This window comes from Sinocyclocheilus anshuiensis, unplaced genomic scaffold (assembly GCF_001515605.1).
Source record: "Sinocyclocheilus anshuiensis isolate Anshui unplaced genomic scaffold, SAMN03320099.WGS_v1.1 scaffold3390, whole genome shotgun sequence".
NCBI lineage: Eukaryota > Metazoa > Chordata > Actinopteri > Cypriniformes > Cyprinidae > Sinocyclocheilus > Sinocyclocheilus anshuiensis.
Window position 1 is genome coordinate 84,278 of NW_015541090.1, and position 20,861 is coordinate 105,138.

Genomic DNA, 20,861 nt, shown 5'->3' on the forward strand with positions numbered 1-20,861 from the left:
AAGTCCTGGAATTTTATTTTGCAGTAGTTGTACGAACCCTGTTTAAGTTACCAGTTCATGGACCATTTTAATGTTTTTGTTGTTGTTATTTAAACTGAACTGTAGTTTTCTGTAGTAAACTGTCTTTGTATATTTCCTATTTTATATTCATTTCCTAGTATTTAATTTACTATTATTTCTTTTGAACAAAACAATTTCAGAAATTTAATGTTTTAGATTGTAGGTCATCTTGTACCCTGTCAAGGACAAAGCTAACCAGCAAAACTTGATATCAAAAGCATCCTAAATGTTACATGTGTTTGCACCATATTGTAATGAGTAAACTTTCTTGGTATTGCTGTTTCAAATATCCCTCCATAATCTGTAGTCTGAGCCTGTCAAGGGCTAATGGCAATGGCAGATACGTTACTAGTTAGTTTCAAGGAAAATAATTTTCAAATAATGTTCTTTTTTTTTGTTTGCCAAATAACTCTGTGTATGTGTCCGCCCCCGCAACCCCCAAACCCGGAAAAAAGTTCAGGCTCAGGATTTTTTTTTGCTTTAACCCCTGCATTTGCCAGAAAAAAGTCAGAATTGTGAGCTAAAATAGGTAAATGTTATGTAAAATGTTATAGGTTTAAATAGTAGGCCTATTTCATGTTGTAACTGTAGGGCTGATACAATATGTCTGAATATGTGAATATTATGTAAAGCTATTGTTTAGGGTAATCACAGCAGTTTTCATCCATATCCTGTCCGTTTATACATCTGCGTTTAGCTTCAAGTGGTGTGTTTGATTACAGTATTTTATAAAAATATTTTGCATTCCGATTCTGACATCCAAAGGAACAATAATGCATTTTTTATCTTATTCCATGGATTCTACTCGTTTCCCTCTACTTGTTATCAGTGTTTTTCTGCCACCACAATGCGTGCAGAGCTGCAAGTGATGTGAACTGTGACGTCTATAAATTGGTCTGTAGAATTAAATAACTTGATTTCTGACCAGAACAAAACTGGGTGAAAATTCGTAAATTCAGTAATTCCTGCATATTCCTAAATTAAAATTCCTAAATTACTGCATATAACACGGGTATAGTAAAAATGAACAGCACTTAGAAATACATTTGGTAAAATCCAAGCATAATTCACAGAGTCCCTAGAAAATACAGTTTGAAACCTTTGCAGTATTTTGGTTTTCGCATGTGGGACATTAGTCTTGTAGAAAAAAAAACACTTCTAACTAGAGGGGACTATTTTTTATCAGTTTGATTGAGAATTAAACATTTCTTTTTTTCAGATTTTAGGTTGGCAGCTCAGTGAGCTCACTAGATTTGGTAACTAAACCCCTGAGTAATTACACACTTATATAAAAGATAACCTTCTATAAATCAAATGTTGTAATCCACATGGTAGTTCTGACATAGCTGTTTGTTAGCTAAGAGGTCAGCAGCCCATCTGTTGCATACAGAAACTATAAAAATTCTAATCATTAAATTTACCATAAATTAATTAACTGTAATTTATGAAAACAGTGATAAGCATTCCTTCTTAGAATTCCTAGTAAACCCTTTAAAGGTTTTAGTTTGGCGTCCGTAGTGAGGAAATGAAAGTACACCTTTTATTTCTCATGGAAGTTTCCTTTTCTTATGGACATGGCTGCAGAAGCCTCATCTGCCGTTCTTTCACACTTATGAAATGCACTCGCGTTAGAATACAGTTTATAATAGAAGAGATTTTTTTCACATATATGTCAATCTTTCTCTTCCACAGGATGATAAATGGGAAAAGAAATGTCAGAAGATTTTCTCATTCGCTCATCAGACCATCAGTGCTCTGATCAAAGCAGAGCTGGCGGAGTTACCCCTGAGGCTCTTCCTTCAGGGGGCTCTGGCGGCTGGAGAGATCGGCTTTGAGAACCATGAAACCGTTGCCTACGAGTTCATGTCTCAGGTAGAGAAACATTTTGATTAAATGCCTGATAGGTCACGAGCAAGATGAGTAACATGTTTGGATTCTTTATCCTTGCCTCTCGTGTTCATTACTATTCACAATGATACAGTAATAGCCTGAGAGCAAGGCTAGATCAGAAGAATATTGCTTTGCATTCACTCACTCTCACACCCAACACTTTATTTCTGAAATGCCTTTTAATTTTTGCATGCGTGTGTCCCAAGGCCTTCTCCCTGTATGAAGATGAGATCAGCGACTCGAAGGCTCAGCTGGCTGCCATTACGCTGATCATTGGCACGTTTGAGCGTACGCGGTGCTTCAGCGAAGAGAACCATGAGCCCCTGCGTACCCAGTGTGCCCTGGCTGCCTCCAAACTGCTGAAGAAACCCGACCAGTGTCGTGCGGTTAGCATTTGTGCCCACCTTTTCTGGTCAGGACGCAACACTGACAAGAGTGGAGAAGAGGTTGGTAAATGTTTTCCACAGTTTAAAGGACCAATGAAATCTAAAATTAGTTGTTCCTTTGGGACTGTGAATTAGACTGACCTTAAGTTGTAATTGGATTGCAGGTTATGTAAGTCTCATTGAATAGTCTTGAACAAAGTTATGACCTTACAATGAAATGGCACATAAGGTGCTGACAATTTTCAAGTGTCATTCTGTGTGATCTCAGCATGTTATTGTGGGCGTTTTAGCAGAGAAACATGCTATTTTAGATATGAAAATGAGAGTTTCAGTGGAATCGGATATTCGGGTATTTGCTGTCATTTCGGAAGCTTAAAGCTTTTCTAGAGGGTTTTTTTATTGTCAAGACGCTGTAGGTGGAAGATGTTCTTATGAGTCATTAGTATTGAGGTGAGAATTAAGGGTAAATTGCTCACAATGGTAAATGAATCTGCCAGTGATTTCAGTGAAACTTGGTGATTCATTTTAGAAGTAGCATTTTGTGTAGGCTGTACACAGTTTGTTCAGAATGTGACGTCCTCACTGCTTGTGCATCTTGACCTCATATACAAGTGTGAATTTTTGAGTTTTTCTCTGGCTCCGTTCACACTGCTTTTCTAAGCACTCTCTCAAAATGCAGGTGTAACTCCTGAAAATGAAGGTTGTCAGTTCAGTTGTAGAAGACTGTTACTCGTGTTAACAACCGAATTCTGGGTGTGAATGTTAACCATAATCATCCAACCCAGTTTGCCCAATTGACAGTGGAAAGCAACGAGCCAACGAGGTCATGGAGCTCTTTAGATGGATCGAGGATTGTTAGGTCCAGTAAAATCTGCTATCTCTGATCCAGTTCGTTTGCTGGCTTCCTTGGCTGCAGCATGCTGTATTTGCCCGCCAACTGGCAACCCGGGGTGTAGAACTAGTGGGATAATTGGCAGTGGACGGGATCATGCAGGCCAGAATATAAACAGAAACACTGTCCCGGAACGGATATTTCTACGTACGCTGTAGCACTGTTTTCTGAGAAGACAATATTTCAACTTGGCATGTTTTCTAAATCTCTGAAAACATTAGTCGTTTTATACTTCAGTACAGTAAATATGTTACATATTGTTCCTTTAAAACTGCTCCTGTTTCAAAGGTTTTAGAGGTTATTTGTTTATAGTTGTGAATAAAACATATCTGCAGAAGTTGTAAGTCATATTACATGCTATTAATTTATCCCATACTGCTAGTTTAGCTGTAGGGGGATCTGTTGCACTCATAGCACACATGCATCCATTACATATAATAGACATTCTTGGATTCAGTCCTAATGATTTTTTGTGAGTTGATTCGTGCTGAGACGTGGCCAGCTCCTGCATTGCACCAGTGCAGAGCTGTGGCTGTGAACGCCATGTGTTCATCTTTCTACTTAATATTTATCCTCCTTTAAAGAGTGCTGCAGGTTGTCAGGGTTGGTTTCATCACTCCAGAAGGAGCTGCTTGTTTGGGCATTTTATTTTTTTTTTAGGCATTTTGTTTAGACAGGTGTACTGCACACATGCTGATCCCTACAATCACTCTGTGAGGTTTGTGGCATTAATCTTTATTACATATTCAAAGACAAAGAATTACTGAATGCAGGTAGTATTTGAAAGCTTTGCCTTTTAATTGTTAGACAGAACTTTAAACCAAAGACAGTAAACTATTAAAGAGGGAAAATTCAGCACGAGTTCTCGGCGCTGTCAAAATAAAAAGTTTGATTCCAATACTTAAAAGCCAATGTGATAATTAAAACTTTTGAAAAAATCAGATGATATATCTGATATATCCGATACTGAGCTCCTGTATTCATACTCGTACTCATTAAAATGCCCCGATACCAAACGCCGATACCACACAGCTTGTGATAAGTGCCGTATTCAGACAAAGAAACACCGACAACAGACAGCACAATGGAGTTATTAGAGATTAAGGATGTCTACGAAGTATATGTATGCAATGAATATAATGTTAAACATTCAGTATTAACGCCTGTATAGCTGATGTGCACGAGCTGATAAACAAATCACGCTGAGTGGATTGAGCACGCGGCGGCGCAGATGCGCGAGCTTGTCGAGTGAATATATCTTTCTCACAGACATCACTGGAAAGTTTGTAGTTCGGTCGCATGTCAAAAACCAGTAAAACAATGCAAGTTACTTAACGGTAGGGAGAGAGAGAGAGCGCGCGCACTTCTGTTGTGTGAACTTTGACATTCGCTCACTTAGCACACGCATCATTTGGATTAAAACTAAATCGTAATTATAAAACAACATTTATAGTGGCATTCACTATAAACAACATTTATTTTCAACCTTAAGCATACACGACTTTATGGCGAAAGTTAAACTATCAGCCAGTGTGAAATGCACTAGGCTGTACTTGTCCCTCTCATTCTGCACCAATACAAATACGTGCGAGCGTTGCGCATGTCACAGCACGTTTCAGATGAAAAAACGCTACTTATATTTCTGAAAGATTTATAACTGACTTTATAACTTAGTGAGCCACTGCAATGGAGCAGCTCTAATGCAATTAAATTAAAGATGATGTACCATAGAGCAAAACAATGAACAGTGAAAGTAACTAAAACATTTTAATGGGCATATTTAAGTGTGAAAATAACTGAAGGATATATCTATTTGATAAATAAAGTTAACCAACTAACATTACATATTCTTTCGGTTTCTGTACCCAATATTTAAAAAATGTACAAATACAATGAAAATACCGGTATCGGTACTCGGTATCGACAAGTACCAAAAATATGGTATCGGAGCATCCCTATCTTTAACAGTCTTTTTTTTTTTGCGTTTGTGTACAAAATTGTAATGCTTCTGTTTAGCAAAAGTTGTTTATCTCTTTGTGTGAATTGATATCTTTTTTAGCAAATTATGGTAAACAATGACTAAATTTAAGTTCTATTACACTTTGAGTGTGATTAAATGCAGAACGGAGTATATTTTGTTTTGTAAAACATTAACAATTAAAGGGGTCATATGATGCTGCTAAAAAGAACATTATTTGGTGTATTTGGTGTAATGAAATGTGTTTATGCGGTTTAAGGTTCAGAAGCCACATTATTGTCCACATACTGTACATTATTGTTTCTCCTCTATGCGCCGCCTTTCTGAAACGCGTCGATTGAATCTGAATCTGTAAGTGTTTTTAGTTATTTATTTCTACTTTCTTTGCACTTTTATGCAAGTCCACTGTTTAAATTAAAAGCATCTTTTGTATGATACCTTTGGAATATATCATGACTGCATGACATGGGCAGATTGTCAAATGTGTATATTTTCAACATGTCATTTTTTTGCTACAGAGTACATAGCGCATTGTAACTGACGTTCTCCTTTGCGGTGATCAATAATAATACATTAGCTCCCCTTGAAATGGCATTAAATACAGGGGACCCGATGTGGCAATTGTGCTTATTTTCTTTTAGTAAGGATCGATAGTCAATGTTTTTGTGACTAATAAATGCATGTGGAGAAATAGGATCATGCCGTGTTCCTTCTCTCAGCTCCACAGCATGTTCTTGGGAGGTATGTGTTGCCCCTAACAACAGAGCTTCCCAATCCAATTCATAACTCCATACGCTGAAAAGTGGAGCTGGCTTAAGTGGCTTTTGCTAAGATAAAAGGGAATAATTTGAGGCTGTTCACTGCAGTCAGAACTGAAATCAGTTTTTTTTCCCTCTGTTGTCAGATCCGTGATGGGCGGAGGGTGATGGAATGCTTGAAGAAGGCTCTGAAGATCGCGAACCAGTGCATGGACCCGTCCTTGCAAGTTCAGCTCTTCATCGAGATCCTCAACAGATACATCTGCTTCTATGAGCGAGAGAATGATGCGGTATGACCAGAGATGCGCTTTCACTCTTTCTTCTTCTCCACTCTCTTATACCTCTCATTACTTGCTCTCCTTTAACCTGTTCTCTTTGCTGTCTCTCCTCTGTTCTCATGTCTCTCTCATTCTCACTTTCCCTCTCCGTGCTCCACATTTTTGTCTGTCACAAGCAGCGCTAGATTATACCTAACTTGCATTTATCTGAGAGGAAGCATCTGTATCCATGTTCAATTTGAGGGAGATTGAGGCAGGACTTGCCTGAGCACATCGGGGCCACAGGGCAGCCACGGAGGTCACTCTTGACAGCTGCACTTCATCCTATGACAAGGGCCACTTTAAACGTGGAAATAAATGGGAGAATCAAAACCAAAACAAATTCCCACGCTGCATTTCATTGACACATTACCTGTCAGTGTTTCTCCTGACATTAACGTGTTATAATGGAGAGCAGAGTTTGGGATGTTTCAATGATTGTAATGTTGTTCATTGTTTTTTGGTTATGTACAACACAGTGACAGAAATCAAATGCTTGCCGTAAATCCGTAGTTTGACACCAATGTTATTTTTGTGTGTTTATGTGACACTGGTGTCTCTGAGTGTGAGAGTGTGTGGGTGTGTGAATTTACCTGAGATGCTCGTCTCCTCGTGTCTGGATAAATTGCTCACAGTGCTTTCAGTGAGTGCTTTTGTGCCTGGCACAGTTTTTGCACCATGTCTGCCGCTCACATTTATAGAAACAAGATAAGCACAGTTATTATAATCAACAGAACTGTCTATACTGCAAATTTTCCATTTCTTCTTTTCCTATGGAAATTTATGTCTTTCACTTTTCTGGAGGAAAGTTTGGTTTCTGTAATGTTTTTAAAAAGAAGTCTCATGCTCACTCACTCATTTAATAAGAAAAATGCAGTAAAAGCAGTAGTACTGTGAAATATTATTACATTTTAAAATAACTGTTTTCAATTTTAATGTATTTTAATATGTAATTTATTCTTGTGATGGCAACACTCTTAAAAATAAAGGTGCTTCACGATGCCATAGAAGAACCTTTTTTGTCTAAATGTTCCATAAAGAACCTTTAACATCTGAAGAACCTTTCTGTTTCACAAAAGGTTCTTTGTGGCGAAAGAAGGTTCTTCAGATTATAAAAAGGTAAGAAAGAGATGGTCCTTTAAAGAACCTTTGACTGAATTGTTCTTTGTGGAACCAAAAATGGTTCATCTATGGCATCGCTGTGAAGAACCTTTTAAGCACCTTTATTTTTAAGAGTGAAAGCTGAATTTTAGTGTCACATAAATAAGTCTAATGTGCTGATTTGGTGTTAAAGAAACATTTTGTATTATTATCAAGGTTGAAAACGGTTGTGCTTCTACACAATTTGTGGAAACCGTGCTGCATTTTGTTTAGGATTCTTTGATTAATAGAACGTTTAAAAAGAACAGCATTTATTTGAAACCGATCTTACTGATCCTAAACTTTTGAACGGTAGTGCATCTTTAACAACACATTGTCATCGTCATTTTGATTGAAAATAATGATAACATGCAGTCAGTAACTCCTCTTACCTTCGTTTTTAGTCCTAGGAGTCATTTGTTCATGAATCATCCTACACTGGTCTCGCTGCATGGTTTTAATTCAATACAAATAGAACCAGCTCATAAGACTAACTTGTTTAAGAATATGACTACAGTGTTTGCATTGTATATTGGTTTTTTCTATCAGCCCACGAGGACAACTTAGACATTTCTTGCCATTTTTGTATTATACACTAAACAAAAACCGGTTTGGATCTTTCGTCACTAAATACATTTTTTTTTTTTTAAATACTGCTTTAGAAATATATGTGCAAACTAATTAACATGATTATAATAGTCAGTAAACATAAACTAATCACAGGGATTTAAAATCTCACACTTTGTTATTAAAAAACAAACTCTTGAACACTGTTTGTTTGTTAGTTACTTTCTGTCTCTCTGTCACTTTAATTTGCTTAAATCCACATCAGCCTGGATTTGCTCAACCTGTGCGTGTTTGCAGGTGACGGTCCAAGTCCTGAATCAGCTGATCCAGAAGATCCGCGAGGATCTCCCGAACCTTGAGGCCAGCGAGGAGACGGAGCAGATTAACAAACACTTCCACAATACACTGGAGCACCTGCGTCTGCAGAGAGAGTCACCCGAGTCTGAGGGACCTGCTTACGAAGGGTTGGTGCTGTAGGAGCCTCACGCATTTACATTTATATTTGTGTACACACGCATAGAGAGATATATGTATATGCCCACATGTGCACACCAGGGTATTCCAGCCAGGGGAAAAACAAAGCCAAACCCACCTGTCTCTCTACCCATTCCTCTCATACTTTCTGTCTGTTGTTTTTCATCCTCTGCCTGCTTTACTCTCTTCCCTTCTTCCACTTTCTCATTTCGTGAGGCGTTTCCTTGTGAGAACAGTCGTTAGAGAACAGTGTATGCACTGCTCTTCCTTCAGACTACCATTCCCTCTTGATACTATTGTTGCCATACAAATGAGCAAGAATAAAGCTATAAATTTAAGAGAGAGAGAAAAAAAAAACAAGTTTTAGTGTTGCTACACCACTTTCTTGCCCCACCAGCCAAACTGGAGGAAAAAAAAGGCAGAGCTTTATTGAGACATGCATTGTTATGGTCTTCATTTAGAGGACCTACACTTGATTCTACTTCGTTTTTTCAGCATTAATATTTTAAATGCCATGCTGAATTAAAGACATTTGTGTAACTAATGAATAGTCTTGTTTCTCACCCTTTTACTTTATGGCAGACACTTTGGTGGAGTGGGACAGCGTGTTGACTAATATGTGGAATGGGTGAACACGTGTATAGACTCTATTAATGAATGAGTAGCTGTGGCTGTGAATCGAAACAATGTCAGAAGCCTTCTCTTGCATCTTGTCTCCTTTTTTTTTAAATTATGATTCCCCCTCCCTTCATATATTGTATGTATAATCTAATTGTAAATCAGTTACAACAAAATATCATTGATTTCATGGCATTTGCACAAATAAAAAATGATATTAACCCCACGTGCCTGTAGAAGTGTGAATTAATGTCATTAAATTCGCTATGAAAACAGAAGAAGCAGTATGTATTTTCTTCCATATTGTGACATGGGTTATCAAAAAAGAAAAAAAAAATTGCTATCTTTAAGTTGTTGAAAGAAGTCTGAGACGTGAGAGAAGTCTGTCGTTTCACTAGATGATCCTGGCATTTTAATTAAACATTACAATTTGATACATGTACATTGTTGACAATAAGATCTATAACATGCATTTAGAAAACAGATTTGAATTTGAAATTTTAATGCTGACTTCAGCTGTTATTCTTATTGTTAATAAGCATGCATTGAAGCCAAATTTTCAAGTGAATGCTGGTAGAAACATTGGTACTGGTTATTTTATACATGCAAGTATATTTGTCTGTTGATTTTCTTTCTTGTTGTTCTATATCTCTGTGTTTGAACAGAATCTTAATGCATTGTACATCTTATTTCCGTTGATTAGAGACAAGTGTTCAGACTTTGCTTTAAGCCCTGAAATAATCCAGGATAAATTAGTTATCTTGATATGATTATAAGAAATGAGTCCTGTTTCTCTGTATTTAGTCTGTCCCACAGTTGCTAGGGGAACTACAGGCTTCGCCAGCAATCCCTGTGCATCGGTCATGTAGAATCAGTATACAATCATCACGAACAGCATGGTTTGAGATATCTCAGTTGTTCTCATTGCAGACTGTGGTTTCGAGAGGTATAATAGTCATTATGATCATCACTTCACCAGTAGTTTATTTTGAAAAAAGAAAAAAATATTTACAATGGCAAACATGGCACTGCGCTAGACACTTCCAGTCATGTATACATAATTTATGAAACAGGTCAATAATTCATCATTGAATGTGGAAGAAATATAGCTATCCCACCATTTCTTACAAAAATGTGAGTTTGAATATGTAGATAAAAGATCTCGGTCTACTCACTCACCATGTGCACAAAGAAAAATGTACTGCTAGATACAAGCACAAAAAGAAAAGCCCTATTTGGAAATGCGGGCATCCTCATAAATTTAATACTTCTGGTCCATATTCTGAGGTTGAATTTTTGTTTTGCTCGGACACAGTAATTTGCTGAAGGCTCTTTTGAAGCTGCTGTGGCACAGAGGATACAGGATTGGATTGATGGATGAGTTTATCCACAGCAGCCAGAACGAGATCTCATAAAGGTAGTGCTGGACGCACTGACCGTGACATGCTGCCCGAATGATCATCAGCAGTGTGTAGGGTGCCCAACAGAGTCCAAAAACACAAACAATTACAGCTAGAGACTTTGCCACCTTTTTATCTCTAGACAGGCGAAAGCGGCTGGCTAGACTGGCAACCATATCAGGACGGTGTCTGTGTGATCCAGCCGAATGATCCACGTAATGAAACTGTGCCTCACTGGATGTCAGGATCCGGTCCCCGACCTGCAGAGGAGGCAAGTCTGCGATTGTGCTGTCTCTTCGTTTAGTCTGTCTGACGTTACCAAACTCTGCAGCAGACACCTTTGCGGTAGAAGGTAACCGGCAGCACCGTGACCTTGAGGACAAGTTGACCTCCCTTTCCTCGACAGGCCTCACAAAAAACACACGCTGTACATCTCCGGTTCCGACTGGCCTCATCTTGAAGCTCCTAAGCCGAATAGAAGTCGGCTGTTCTTCCCTCACTGCGCATCTGTTGCGGATGTTGATGTAAATGCTGAGGTTGAAGTAAGTGACGCTTATGAAAGGTGTGAAGAACTCGACAGTGGAGGCAGTCATCAGAAAATACCAGTTGAAGTAAAATTCGGCATAGCACTCTCCATCTGGCACTACGCTTCCTCCTGCGATGTGTTCCCAGCTGATAATAGCTGGACCATAAAGAAGGAACGCTGCCAGCCACACGCAGAGCATCTTCAAAACAGCCTCTCTAGTGATGCCCTTCTGACAACGGTAACTCACCTGGAACACAGATTTATAATTGATTTAATATGCATTACATTTAGGCATATAGATAGATAGATAGATAAAATATATCATCTTTTCCCTGGCTGCCAGCTGAAATAATTACATTTTATGATTAAATGGACGTCACATTGCATTTATATCTGAGGCAGAAGCAAGGGGATTCACGCTTTTGTGCGCTGCTGCATAATAGGATATAAATAAATGTTGACAGGTGATTGTTAAATGGTAACGTGTGCATGGCATTTGTAGGTCTGCACTCATTGTGTCTGTCCAAATTATTATGTACATGTGATGATGTATCAAAACATTCCTCTTCATCTGAATGTGACCAGCTGACTCCTGAATGAAACTGTTTATACTCGTTTTTTATGTGGAGACCACATGCAAAATTGACGTTTCTCATTTTCAACGTTATTATACCATTATGTTTTATTCTAAAAGTATTAAAACATGTATCATTATGCTACTTATTTCCATCAATATTCTAATGTTGTAGTCTATGTAGCTATATTTATACTAATTTATAATTTACTTGTTAATCTGATTTGTTCAAAAACAGTGTTTTTCCACATAAAAGTGCCTTTAATGGACCAATAAAATTTTATCTCTATACTGTACTCTGTACTTTTAAAACATTTAAGACAATATTTCACCCAAAAATGAAAACGCTGTCGCCCTCATATCGTTCTAAAGCTGTACTGTCTTTTTTTCTTCTTCCGCAAAACACGAAATATTAATGTTTGTGTTCCACGTCAGAAAATTTCATACAAAGTTGGAAAGAGATATAGGTTCAGTGTGTTACTTGTCATCTCTGTGAGCTATTATTCTGTGCTCAGTAATCTATGTAAAAACTGAGGTAATAATAGCCTACGTAGCTACATTCTTTTATTTTGTTGCCGTTTCTGTCAGTGGTCACTGGTGGTCCAGTCTCATTAGTTTGGATTGGCATTCTCCAACACAGATTTGGACAAATTGGGCGTTTTTCAAAGAGAATGAATGTATAGTCTATTTGTATTACCAGCACAGTCTGTGTGTTTTGCGCAGTACTCACCGCTTTAGTGACGGACTGAAACCTGTCGAAACTGATGAGCACGATGTTGAAGACTGAGGCGGTGCACAGCATATAATCCACCACCAGCCACAGTTTACACAGACCTCTGCCCAGTCTCCACTCACCCGTCAAGACATAGGGAATATACACGGGGATGCAAAACCCGCCTGAAAATCCATTAAACACACATGCACTTAAAGGACACTTAATACCAAAGCTGAAATACAAACAGTCATCAATGCCACTCACCGACAAGAAAGTCCGCGATGGCTAAGTTTAAAAAGAAAAAGTTGCCTTGTGTGCGTAAACTTTTCTCAACCACAAAAGCTAAAATCACAAGCGCGTTCCCCAGGACTGTGGCGAACACCAGCAGTGTCATAAGCACAGTAATGAATATTGAGGTGGATGGAGAAAACTGGCCATACTGCGCGCGTCGGTTCTCAAATGCGTCCAAGTCGCCGAGACTCGTCGCGTTTTCTCTCTCCAGCCCAGTCCAGTTGGGCGACTGCGGATTTCCTGATTTCCACATGAATGAAACAGCTGTAGGTATCCCGGGAGAGTGTGCCGCGGACAATAAAGAGGTTTGCATGGTGTTGCCGCCGCTTTCATCCGTCAACAAGCAATTATGCATGACAGTCAACGCGTAAAAGCTGCCGAGCCATTCGCGCGCCCCACCGTCACCGTCAGCTGCTCACTCACAGTTCAGCGAGCGGTGCGGGGGACCACAGGTTTTTATACTGACGGGGAACAAAGCGTTCATTGGCTGCTTATTTAACGCTGCTCGGTCTGATGTCGATGACTGCGTTAGACGTGTTCATCCAGGATTACTTAAAGGGTCATATGATGCGATTTCAAGTTTTCATTTCTCTTTGGAGTGTTACAAGCTGTTCGTGAATAGATAAGATCCCTGAAGTTGCAAAGACTAAAGTCTCAAAACCAAAGAGATATTCTTTATCAAAGGTAAGACTCTGCCACGCCCCCCTAAAACGGCTCGTTCTAACACGCCCCCACATATCTACGCCACTATGTGGAAATATTTGCATAATGCCGCCCAAATGTGCACCAAAGAAAGAAGGCGTGGTTTCAGTAACCGCAGTTAGTGTTGAAGCAGCCATGTCAGGGAGACGCTGTGTGTTTCTAGGCGAAAGCAAAAGCACTTTATTTGGCCTTCCGAAAGTAGATGCATTTAGGAATCTTTAAGATGACTTAGAACAGAACAGCAATGCATTTTATGGACGACCTGTGTGTGTGTGTGTGTGTGCGTGTGCGCGCGCGAGCGAGAGAGAGAGAGAGAGAGAGAGTGTGTTTGCTGCTCAATATGTGTCTGCCTGTCACCATAGAAGAGAAAACACTCACCCTGCCCTGATCTGATGCAATAATGTACAGTATTTGAAAAATAATGTGTTTTTTGAACATTAAAGCATGTCAACATATTCTGTTACACCAAATACACAAAATAATTATCTTTAAAAAAGCATCATATGACCCCTTTAAGAGTGTCAAACGCCCAGCTCTTGTGTTGTCATCGATGTTCTGCATCTCTGTGATAACAGCCCAGTTTGCTGCATCACCACCTCCCACCACATGCCTCATTAAACTTGCTCAAAAATCAATGATTTGAAATCTCACGTGTCCTGCTCTGTTCAAAAGGAGAATAGCTTAAACCAGCCTAAAATGGTTTGTTAGCCTTGGCTGTTTAATGTGTTTCCAATCCCGACCATCTGAAAAATAGCTAAAATCTCTCTAAAACCACCTACTCTAGGACCAGCAAGGACAAGATTAGGCTGTTGAATGTTAGCGGGTCATATTTTAATCCATTTGCTGATGCTGTTTAAGCCTCTTGATGTAGCACTGTATCTTGGAGATGATCCTCAGACACGCAGGGAGGTAAAATATACCATCAATAGAATGCATCTTACCCCAAACACAACAGCAGAGTAAACAGCAGGTTTTGTTGCGAATAGCATTGTTTACTTTGGGAGATTACCCTGTCATACCTTGCCTTAAAGGAATCTGAAATAGCGGGTGACATTTAATTCTTGCTGTCTCACTAAAACCAAAATGTGATGTCTGACAGGTTGAGTTTTGTCATAATTAAAAACACTGTGCCTGAAATGAACTGCAAAGAATTCAAATAAATACCCAGGAAGGTCAAATAAATTAATGGAGATTTAAATGTCACATCTCTTGAGAATCTACTAATGCGACATGAAAGCCACGCCAGGACTAATGAGCAACTGCATGTAAAATACACAGCTGCTCCTATAGAGAACCATGGGCTTTTTTTTTTTTTGGCGAAACTCTGTGCATTGTTGCTTTTAATTATGCATGTCCTTTGCATGTCCCAATATCCATTGCATAAATAATTTCATGTGCAATAAAGCCATTTAGCTTTTGTATTCAAATAATGCACTTCTAAGAAAATAGTTCTTGTCAGTCAGTCTCTGAATAGAGTGTAATCATTCTGTCTGAGTCCTATCTGACATCCTTTTATGAAATCATATTACAGGTCAGAGAACAGCAAGCAAAGACAATGTAAATATGGTCTGTGGTGAATGAACCGACTGCAGAAATAGGGAGCATTTGAGCTTTTATGAGTGAGCGTCTCATTTAGACTTGGGACATTGTGACTCGTCATATTCCTTTCTGGATCTGTAGTTCCATTATCGTTGTCTTCGAAAGCACAAAAGCATATCTGTGGAACACCCTGTGGTCTTTCAGTGACAGAGTAATGAGAGACTTTATGAGAGCGTGAAAGTGAAAGATTCATGCACAAAGCACATTTCTGGGTACAGATGTGCTGAGAGATGACACACAAAAGAAACTGAAATGAAATGAACAATATGAACAGCAATGCACTGATGCAAAGTTGAGATGTGCAAAATATTGTTGATGCTCGCCTTCTATCAATCATCTGTTTGACCATCATTGAGAAACATCTGGGTATGAAGGGAATATAGACAATAACAAGATGGTACAAAACCTACTTGAATTCACCAAAACAGATAATCATAATCATGGTGCTTGTGTTATGCCAAACAGTAACAGATGTGTTCTCTCCCCACCCACTTACATCATCATAGACTCTCTCTCCCTCTCCGTTCACCTCATTCACTAATTCATGTTAATTACAAGAAGTGGGGACCATAGGCATATCACATGAATGACGCTTTTGGAAGCAGCACATAATTATAGGCTGAGGTTTTTGGTCTTCCTGTTCATCAGTTTCACTTGGCCTTCACATATTTCCTCACAGGAAGCAGGCATCCTTCTCACAAAAGAGAGAAAGAAAATGAAAAACCCATTTCTGCCCAAACTCCTTTTTTATACGAATTTCTTTTTTATACATATACAAAGTTTTGTTGCGTGCTTTAAAGGAATGATAATGATAATTTGCTGAACATTTACTCACCCTGAGACCATGCAAGATTTAGATGAGTTTGTTTCTTAATCAGAACAGATTTGGAGAAATTTAGTATTACATCACTTGCTCAACATTGGATCCTCTGCAGTGAATGGGTGCCGTCAGAATGTGAGTCCAAACAGCTGATAAAAACATCACAATAATCCACCGGTTTGGACTCTCATTCTGATGGCACCCATTCACTGCAGAGGATCTATTGGTGATGTGATGCTTAATTTCTTCAAAACTGTGAAGAAACAAACTCACCTACATCTTAGATGACCTGAGGGTAAGCAAATTTTCATTTTTGGGTGAACAATACCTTTAAGTTAAATATTAGAATAAGTATAAAATACAATGTTTATTTGTCAGATACTCAACTTGGATGGAAGTGAAATAGAAGAGACCTAGACAAAAAGAGACTGTATACACACACAAATACAAAAGGTTCTGAACACATTATTCCGAATGCACAGAACCCAGTGTTCACCCTTCTATGCACTGTAAGACAAAAAAAATTGTGAATTCACTTAACCCTTTGAGCGGTACGGTTTTTTATTTCTGTGCCCCTGGGAAGAGGGTGGGGGAACTATGACGTCACTTTGTAGGCAGATCGGCTGTTAGCATCACATCATAGTTCATGAAACTTACACGTTTTGTCCATCAAGATAATCTTCACAAAATAATATAACTTTTATGAATTTTGAAGCCAAAATAAAAGCGCCAGAACTTAAAAGCTAAACTTAGGCTATAAACGAACTAGGCCTACACTTCCACGGTCGCTCGCCTTCGACATCTATCGTTTTGTTAGGATGGGTACACAAAATGTTATTTTATCCTTGCTTCTAGAAAATACACAATCTATATGTTTTCTAACAGCTGCCTGCTTGTGGCCGTAAACATTTAATTTTAACGTGGCTTTAAGCACTATGAATTGTTAAAGTTTCACTTTCAACGTGACTAAGCCAGTAAATGTGGTGTTTACATGGAATAATCATATGAGTTTACTCATGGTACGAACCCAGCGTCTCCTTATCAGTAAGCGATAAAACGAGCATCTTCCATCCAAAGACTTGTGTTGAATTTTGGGGCAAAGCAAAAAAAACATTGTCAAACAACAATGTAAAATGCGGTAAACTATTAATTGGTTATTCTACTTAATTGTACTATAAATTATACTACAATTGGAATATGCTGTAAATGAACTGTTTGGCGTGATGGCGTTTAATGTCTCCGACAGCGTCTGTAGTCCCATTTAGCAACTTGTTAGCAACCGTCTTTTTTAAGAAACGTAACCTTTTTAAAAAATCGGGAGTGGGGTGTAACTGGTGTGTTTTATGTCGTAGAATAAAACGTGAAAGTATCTTGAGCTTGTGTGAACCACGGACCTTATTTTAGGGGATTTAACCAAACTCCCATTCAAAAAACCCATTGACTCTGGGAAGATGGAACCGAAAGTGCTAAAATGCTAACTCGCTTCCGGGTTTTTGCCTACAAAGTGACATCATGTTCGGCTTTGGCTGGCGCTGAGACTCGCTCTGCACTTGTCATATAATTGCAGTGTTTTTAACCACATAATGTTTAATTTAGGTTTCAGACATTTAAATACACATAAGTACTAGTAAAACAATACATTTAGAGTTTGTAAAATACACACGGATGTCTATGGAAGCAGCAATAAAAATCCATTCAAATATAATTTGCCGATGTATTTAATTTATATCAGATACACATAGGGTAAGTAACTATAAAGTTTACTCAATTCTTCTCCCAGTTCACCAGTCACTTGCATGTGTTTTGGGAGAAATTGATGAATTCACATGCTGTAATTAGACTGACAGGACTCTGCAGCGTGAACAAACATGGCGGCGCCCGTCTCACATTATAGATCACGATCAAGCTCATTTATGACGGTTTTTAAACGACACAACACACTCACTTACATGTATTTGTGAATCGGAATATCAGGTAGTTGATGACATGGGAAGCAAGTGTGTGAATATTTTGAATAAACAAGGAAAAACTAAATAAAAGCGATCCATCTGTCATACAGTGTTTTCGTGGCTGCGGTGTGTCATGTGACAAGCAATTGGGAAATGTTCCCAATTGCGTGTGATGTTCCTCATTTGTTAGTCACTTTAGATAAATGCATCTGCTAAAGGACCAAATGCAAATGTACATAATTCTCATTATAGTCAAGGGATAGTTTGAATGCTTTTCCTCTTGAATCCACACAAGTTCAGTTGTTTATGGCATTGATTTGTAGGTGTTTCACTTACCACTCCACAAAAGTCCTCTACTCTGCCTCAACTTTTGGTAACCTGCAGATAACTACACCACTGAGGTCGGTATGTTTGGCTTGGAGGATGTCAGCACTGCTGGTGCTTATGGAGGAGGTGTTGGGAGATTGGCAGCTACAGTATGTGGGTTGAAGGACTTGCTTTTAGGGGCTGTAGCTATAGGCAAGCATGGTTCTGGGGAAATGGAGGTGTAGGGTAATTGCACCTGCAAGGGTGGCGAGTGGTTGTAGAGAAATAGAGTGGTGAATCACAAGAGGGCTTGTGCTGAACCTACTGAATGTTAGTCATTTCTAGGTTCTCTTCTACTGCTCCATACTTCACTTTTTTCTCATTTAGTCAGTCCTTTATCTTCCTCCTGTAAGAGGTTTTGCTCTCCATTATGTTTCATTCTCATTGTACAAGCTTTACCCTCATATGACCATTAAAGGCTTGATTGAAGTTTACATCTACAGTCACACTATAGCAGTTTTGTTATTGCATGCTTATGAATAGGCATAAGGTCAACATGAAAGCAAGTGTGCTTGTGTTCCAGTGTCCTTCAAATGCTTTGAATGATCCTACAGCACATGCAACAGGTGCATTTGTGGCCTAATTAGAGGACGAGACGAGTGACTCTTGAGTCATCAATTACTGAATAATGTATGATTAGTCTCAGAAAAAATAAAACTCTCTAGACAGTTAAAGCCATCAAGCCATAATTACCCAAAATTACCCAGTCACATTTTACAAGAATGTTGGGTCACATTTTACAGTAGTGAGTAATTGCATGCTTAAATACTGACTAATACTATAACATACTTTATATCCATGCAGGCCAGTAACAAATAAATGCAATCTTTTTAAAGTAGCATGACATAGTATCATACTGTAAGGTTTATATTTTTAGTCACGTAGTCTAGCCTTAAGTGAAATACAAGTACCAGTAACAAAATACTTCTCCAACAAGTCATAGTCCATTTCATAATATCAACAACAATAATGTAATTAAAAGCAACTTGCCTAAATGATATACATACATATTAAAATACATACATATGCATATTAAAATGGATATTTTAGCTTGGCAGGCTACAGTTTCAAAGTAGCTTTACCACACTCTTAAAAATAAAGTTTCCAAAAGGGTGTTTTTGCAGTGCTGCCATAGAAGAGCCATTTTTCATTGCCCAAAGAACCTTTCAGTGAACAGTGTCTTAGTGTGAAGAACATTTTAAAATCTAAAGAGCATTTTTGTGGAATGGAAAGTTTCTGTGGATGTTTAATGTTCTTCATGGAATCAATTATAAAAATAAAGAATCTTTAGTGTGCAACACTATTTAATGTGTATTTATTTTGGGTAGCTGCTTATAATTATGCATAGATATTGTTTTTATATTATAGATAAATATGTCAGCATGTAATGTGTAATTAGTATGGATGGACATCCTGATAGAAAGCATTAGTGAATCTCTTTTAACATTTCATCCCCACTCATATTCAAGCTAATTTTTCAGTCAGTGTTTTTACAATCATACTGACTAGCTTTTCAAAAGAAAAAAAAAACAACCACTCTGCTGAGTCAGCACCTTCTTGGTCTCTAATTTGAGTTTGCTGTATAATGGGCTACGGTCTCTGCAAGGAGAGAAATAGTTATTACCGGTATGTAAATTTGCCCACCAGCTGTCTTAATCTTTTTTTTTTTTTAAGATTTCTCAATAGGTGCAGGAAAAATTACACATAAATCCCTGAATATCAAGCATCAATCTACCATCAGCATTTGATTGGTGGTGACTTTTAAACATGATGGATCTTGAGGTATCTGATAGAGCTAATGTGTTCACTCTCCACCTCTGCAGGGACTCTGACTATTCACACCACTGAGAGTCGGCCTTTCCCCCCTATATACAGTGCTTTGCTTCTTTTTTCATGTATTGTTATGTTGCAGCCTTATATTAAACTGCTTTAAATTACTTTTTTTATCTGGGACAGTTGAAATTTAGCTCAGGGGCATTAATTTTGCTTGTAAATGTTACCACACTTTGAGTGAAGCTAACCTGTGGCAAATTCAATTGACTGGGTATGATTTGGAAAGGCACACATGTCTTAATAAAAAGTCTAACAGCTGAAAATTCATATTAGAGCAAAGACCAAGCTGGTCAAAAAACTGCCTGTAGAGCTCAGAGACAGGATTGCATCAAACCACACATCTGGGGAAGAGTTCAGAAAAAAATTATGCTCATTGAAGGTTCACAGAAGCACGTAGCCTCCATTATCCATAATGGAAGACGTTTGGAACAACCAGGACTCTTCCTAGAGCTGGCCTCCTGGCCAAACTGAGCAACTGATGGAGAAGGGCTTTGGTTAGAGTGGTGACCAAGAAGCTGATGGTCACTCTAGTTGAGCTCCATGATCATATGTGGAGATAGGAGAACCCTACAGGCAGTTGTGGCCTAATGGATAGAGTCGGACTTGTAACCTGAAGGTCGCGGGTTCGAGTCTCAGGTCCGCCAGAGATTGTCGGTGGGGGGAGTGAATAACCAGCGCTCTCTTCACCTTCAATACCACGACTGAGGTGAGACCCTTGAGCAAGGCGCTGAACCCCCAACTGCTTCCTGGGTGCCGCAGCATTGGCTGCCCACTGGTCTGGGTGTGTGTGTGTGTTTGTTCACTACTCACTGCTGTGAAATGCAGAGCACAAATTCCAAGTATGTGACACCATACTTGGCCACATGTCAGGTCCTTTCCTTTCCTTTTCCTACACAACGCTGCAACACTTCACCAATCTGTGCTTTATGCCGGTGTGGCCAGACTCAATCCTCTCCTCAGTGAAGACACATGAAAACACTTGGAATTTGCAAAAAAGCAAGCCCAA

At 38.7% G+C, this 20,861-nt stretch overlaps 2 protein-coding genes across 2 annotated transcripts in view; one reads left to right on the forward strand and one right to left on the reverse strand.

The window, feature by feature from the left end:
• Window positions 1-9,306, forward strand: part of LOC107690730 (vacuolar protein sorting-associated protein 35) — a 36,349-nt gene extending 27,043 nt beyond the window's left edge. The window contains exons 14-17 of the mRNA XM_016489136.1: window positions 1,753-1,932; window positions 2,157-2,396; window positions 6,111-6,254; window positions 8,286-9,306. Of these exons, the coding sequence (XP_016344622.1) occupies window positions 1,753-1,932; window positions 2,157-2,396; window positions 6,111-6,254; window positions 8,286-8,465 (744 nt within the window). The 3' untranslated portion in view covers window positions 8,466-9,306. The remainder of the gene's footprint in view (window positions 1-1,752; window positions 1,933-2,156; window positions 2,397-6,110; window positions 6,255-8,285) is intronic.
• A 161-nt stretch (window positions 9,307-9,467) lies between these two features.
• On the reverse strand, window positions 9,468-13,110 carry LOC107690735 (histamine H3 receptor-like). The gene is made up of 3 exons (XM_016489143.1): window positions 12,560-13,110; window positions 12,311-12,477; window positions 9,468-11,253 (listed from the first exon to the last, which is right to left on the reverse strand). The coding sequence occupies exons 1-3, from the start codon at window positions 12,939-12,941 to the stop codon at window positions 10,342-10,344; spliced, it is 1,461 nt and encodes a 486-aa protein (XP_016344629.1). The 5' UTR covers window positions 12,942-13,110; the 3' UTR covers window positions 9,468-10,341.
• Between the last annotated feature and the right edge of the window lie 7,751 nt (window positions 13,111-20,861).

Coding starts and splice junctions, on each gene's coding strand:
- LOC107690735 (XM_016489143.1), bottom strand. CDS start 12,941: ATGCATAATTGCTTGTTGACGGATGAAAGCGGCGGCAACACCATGCAA. Junction 12,478..12,559: donor CATCGCGGACTTTCTTGTCG/GTGAGTGGCATT, acceptor ATGGATTTTCAG/GCGGGTTTTGCATCCCCGTG. Junction 11,254..12,310: donor TTCAGTCCGTCACTAAAGCG/GTGAGTACTGCG, acceptor TCTGTGTTCCAG/GTGAGTTACCGTTGTCAGAA.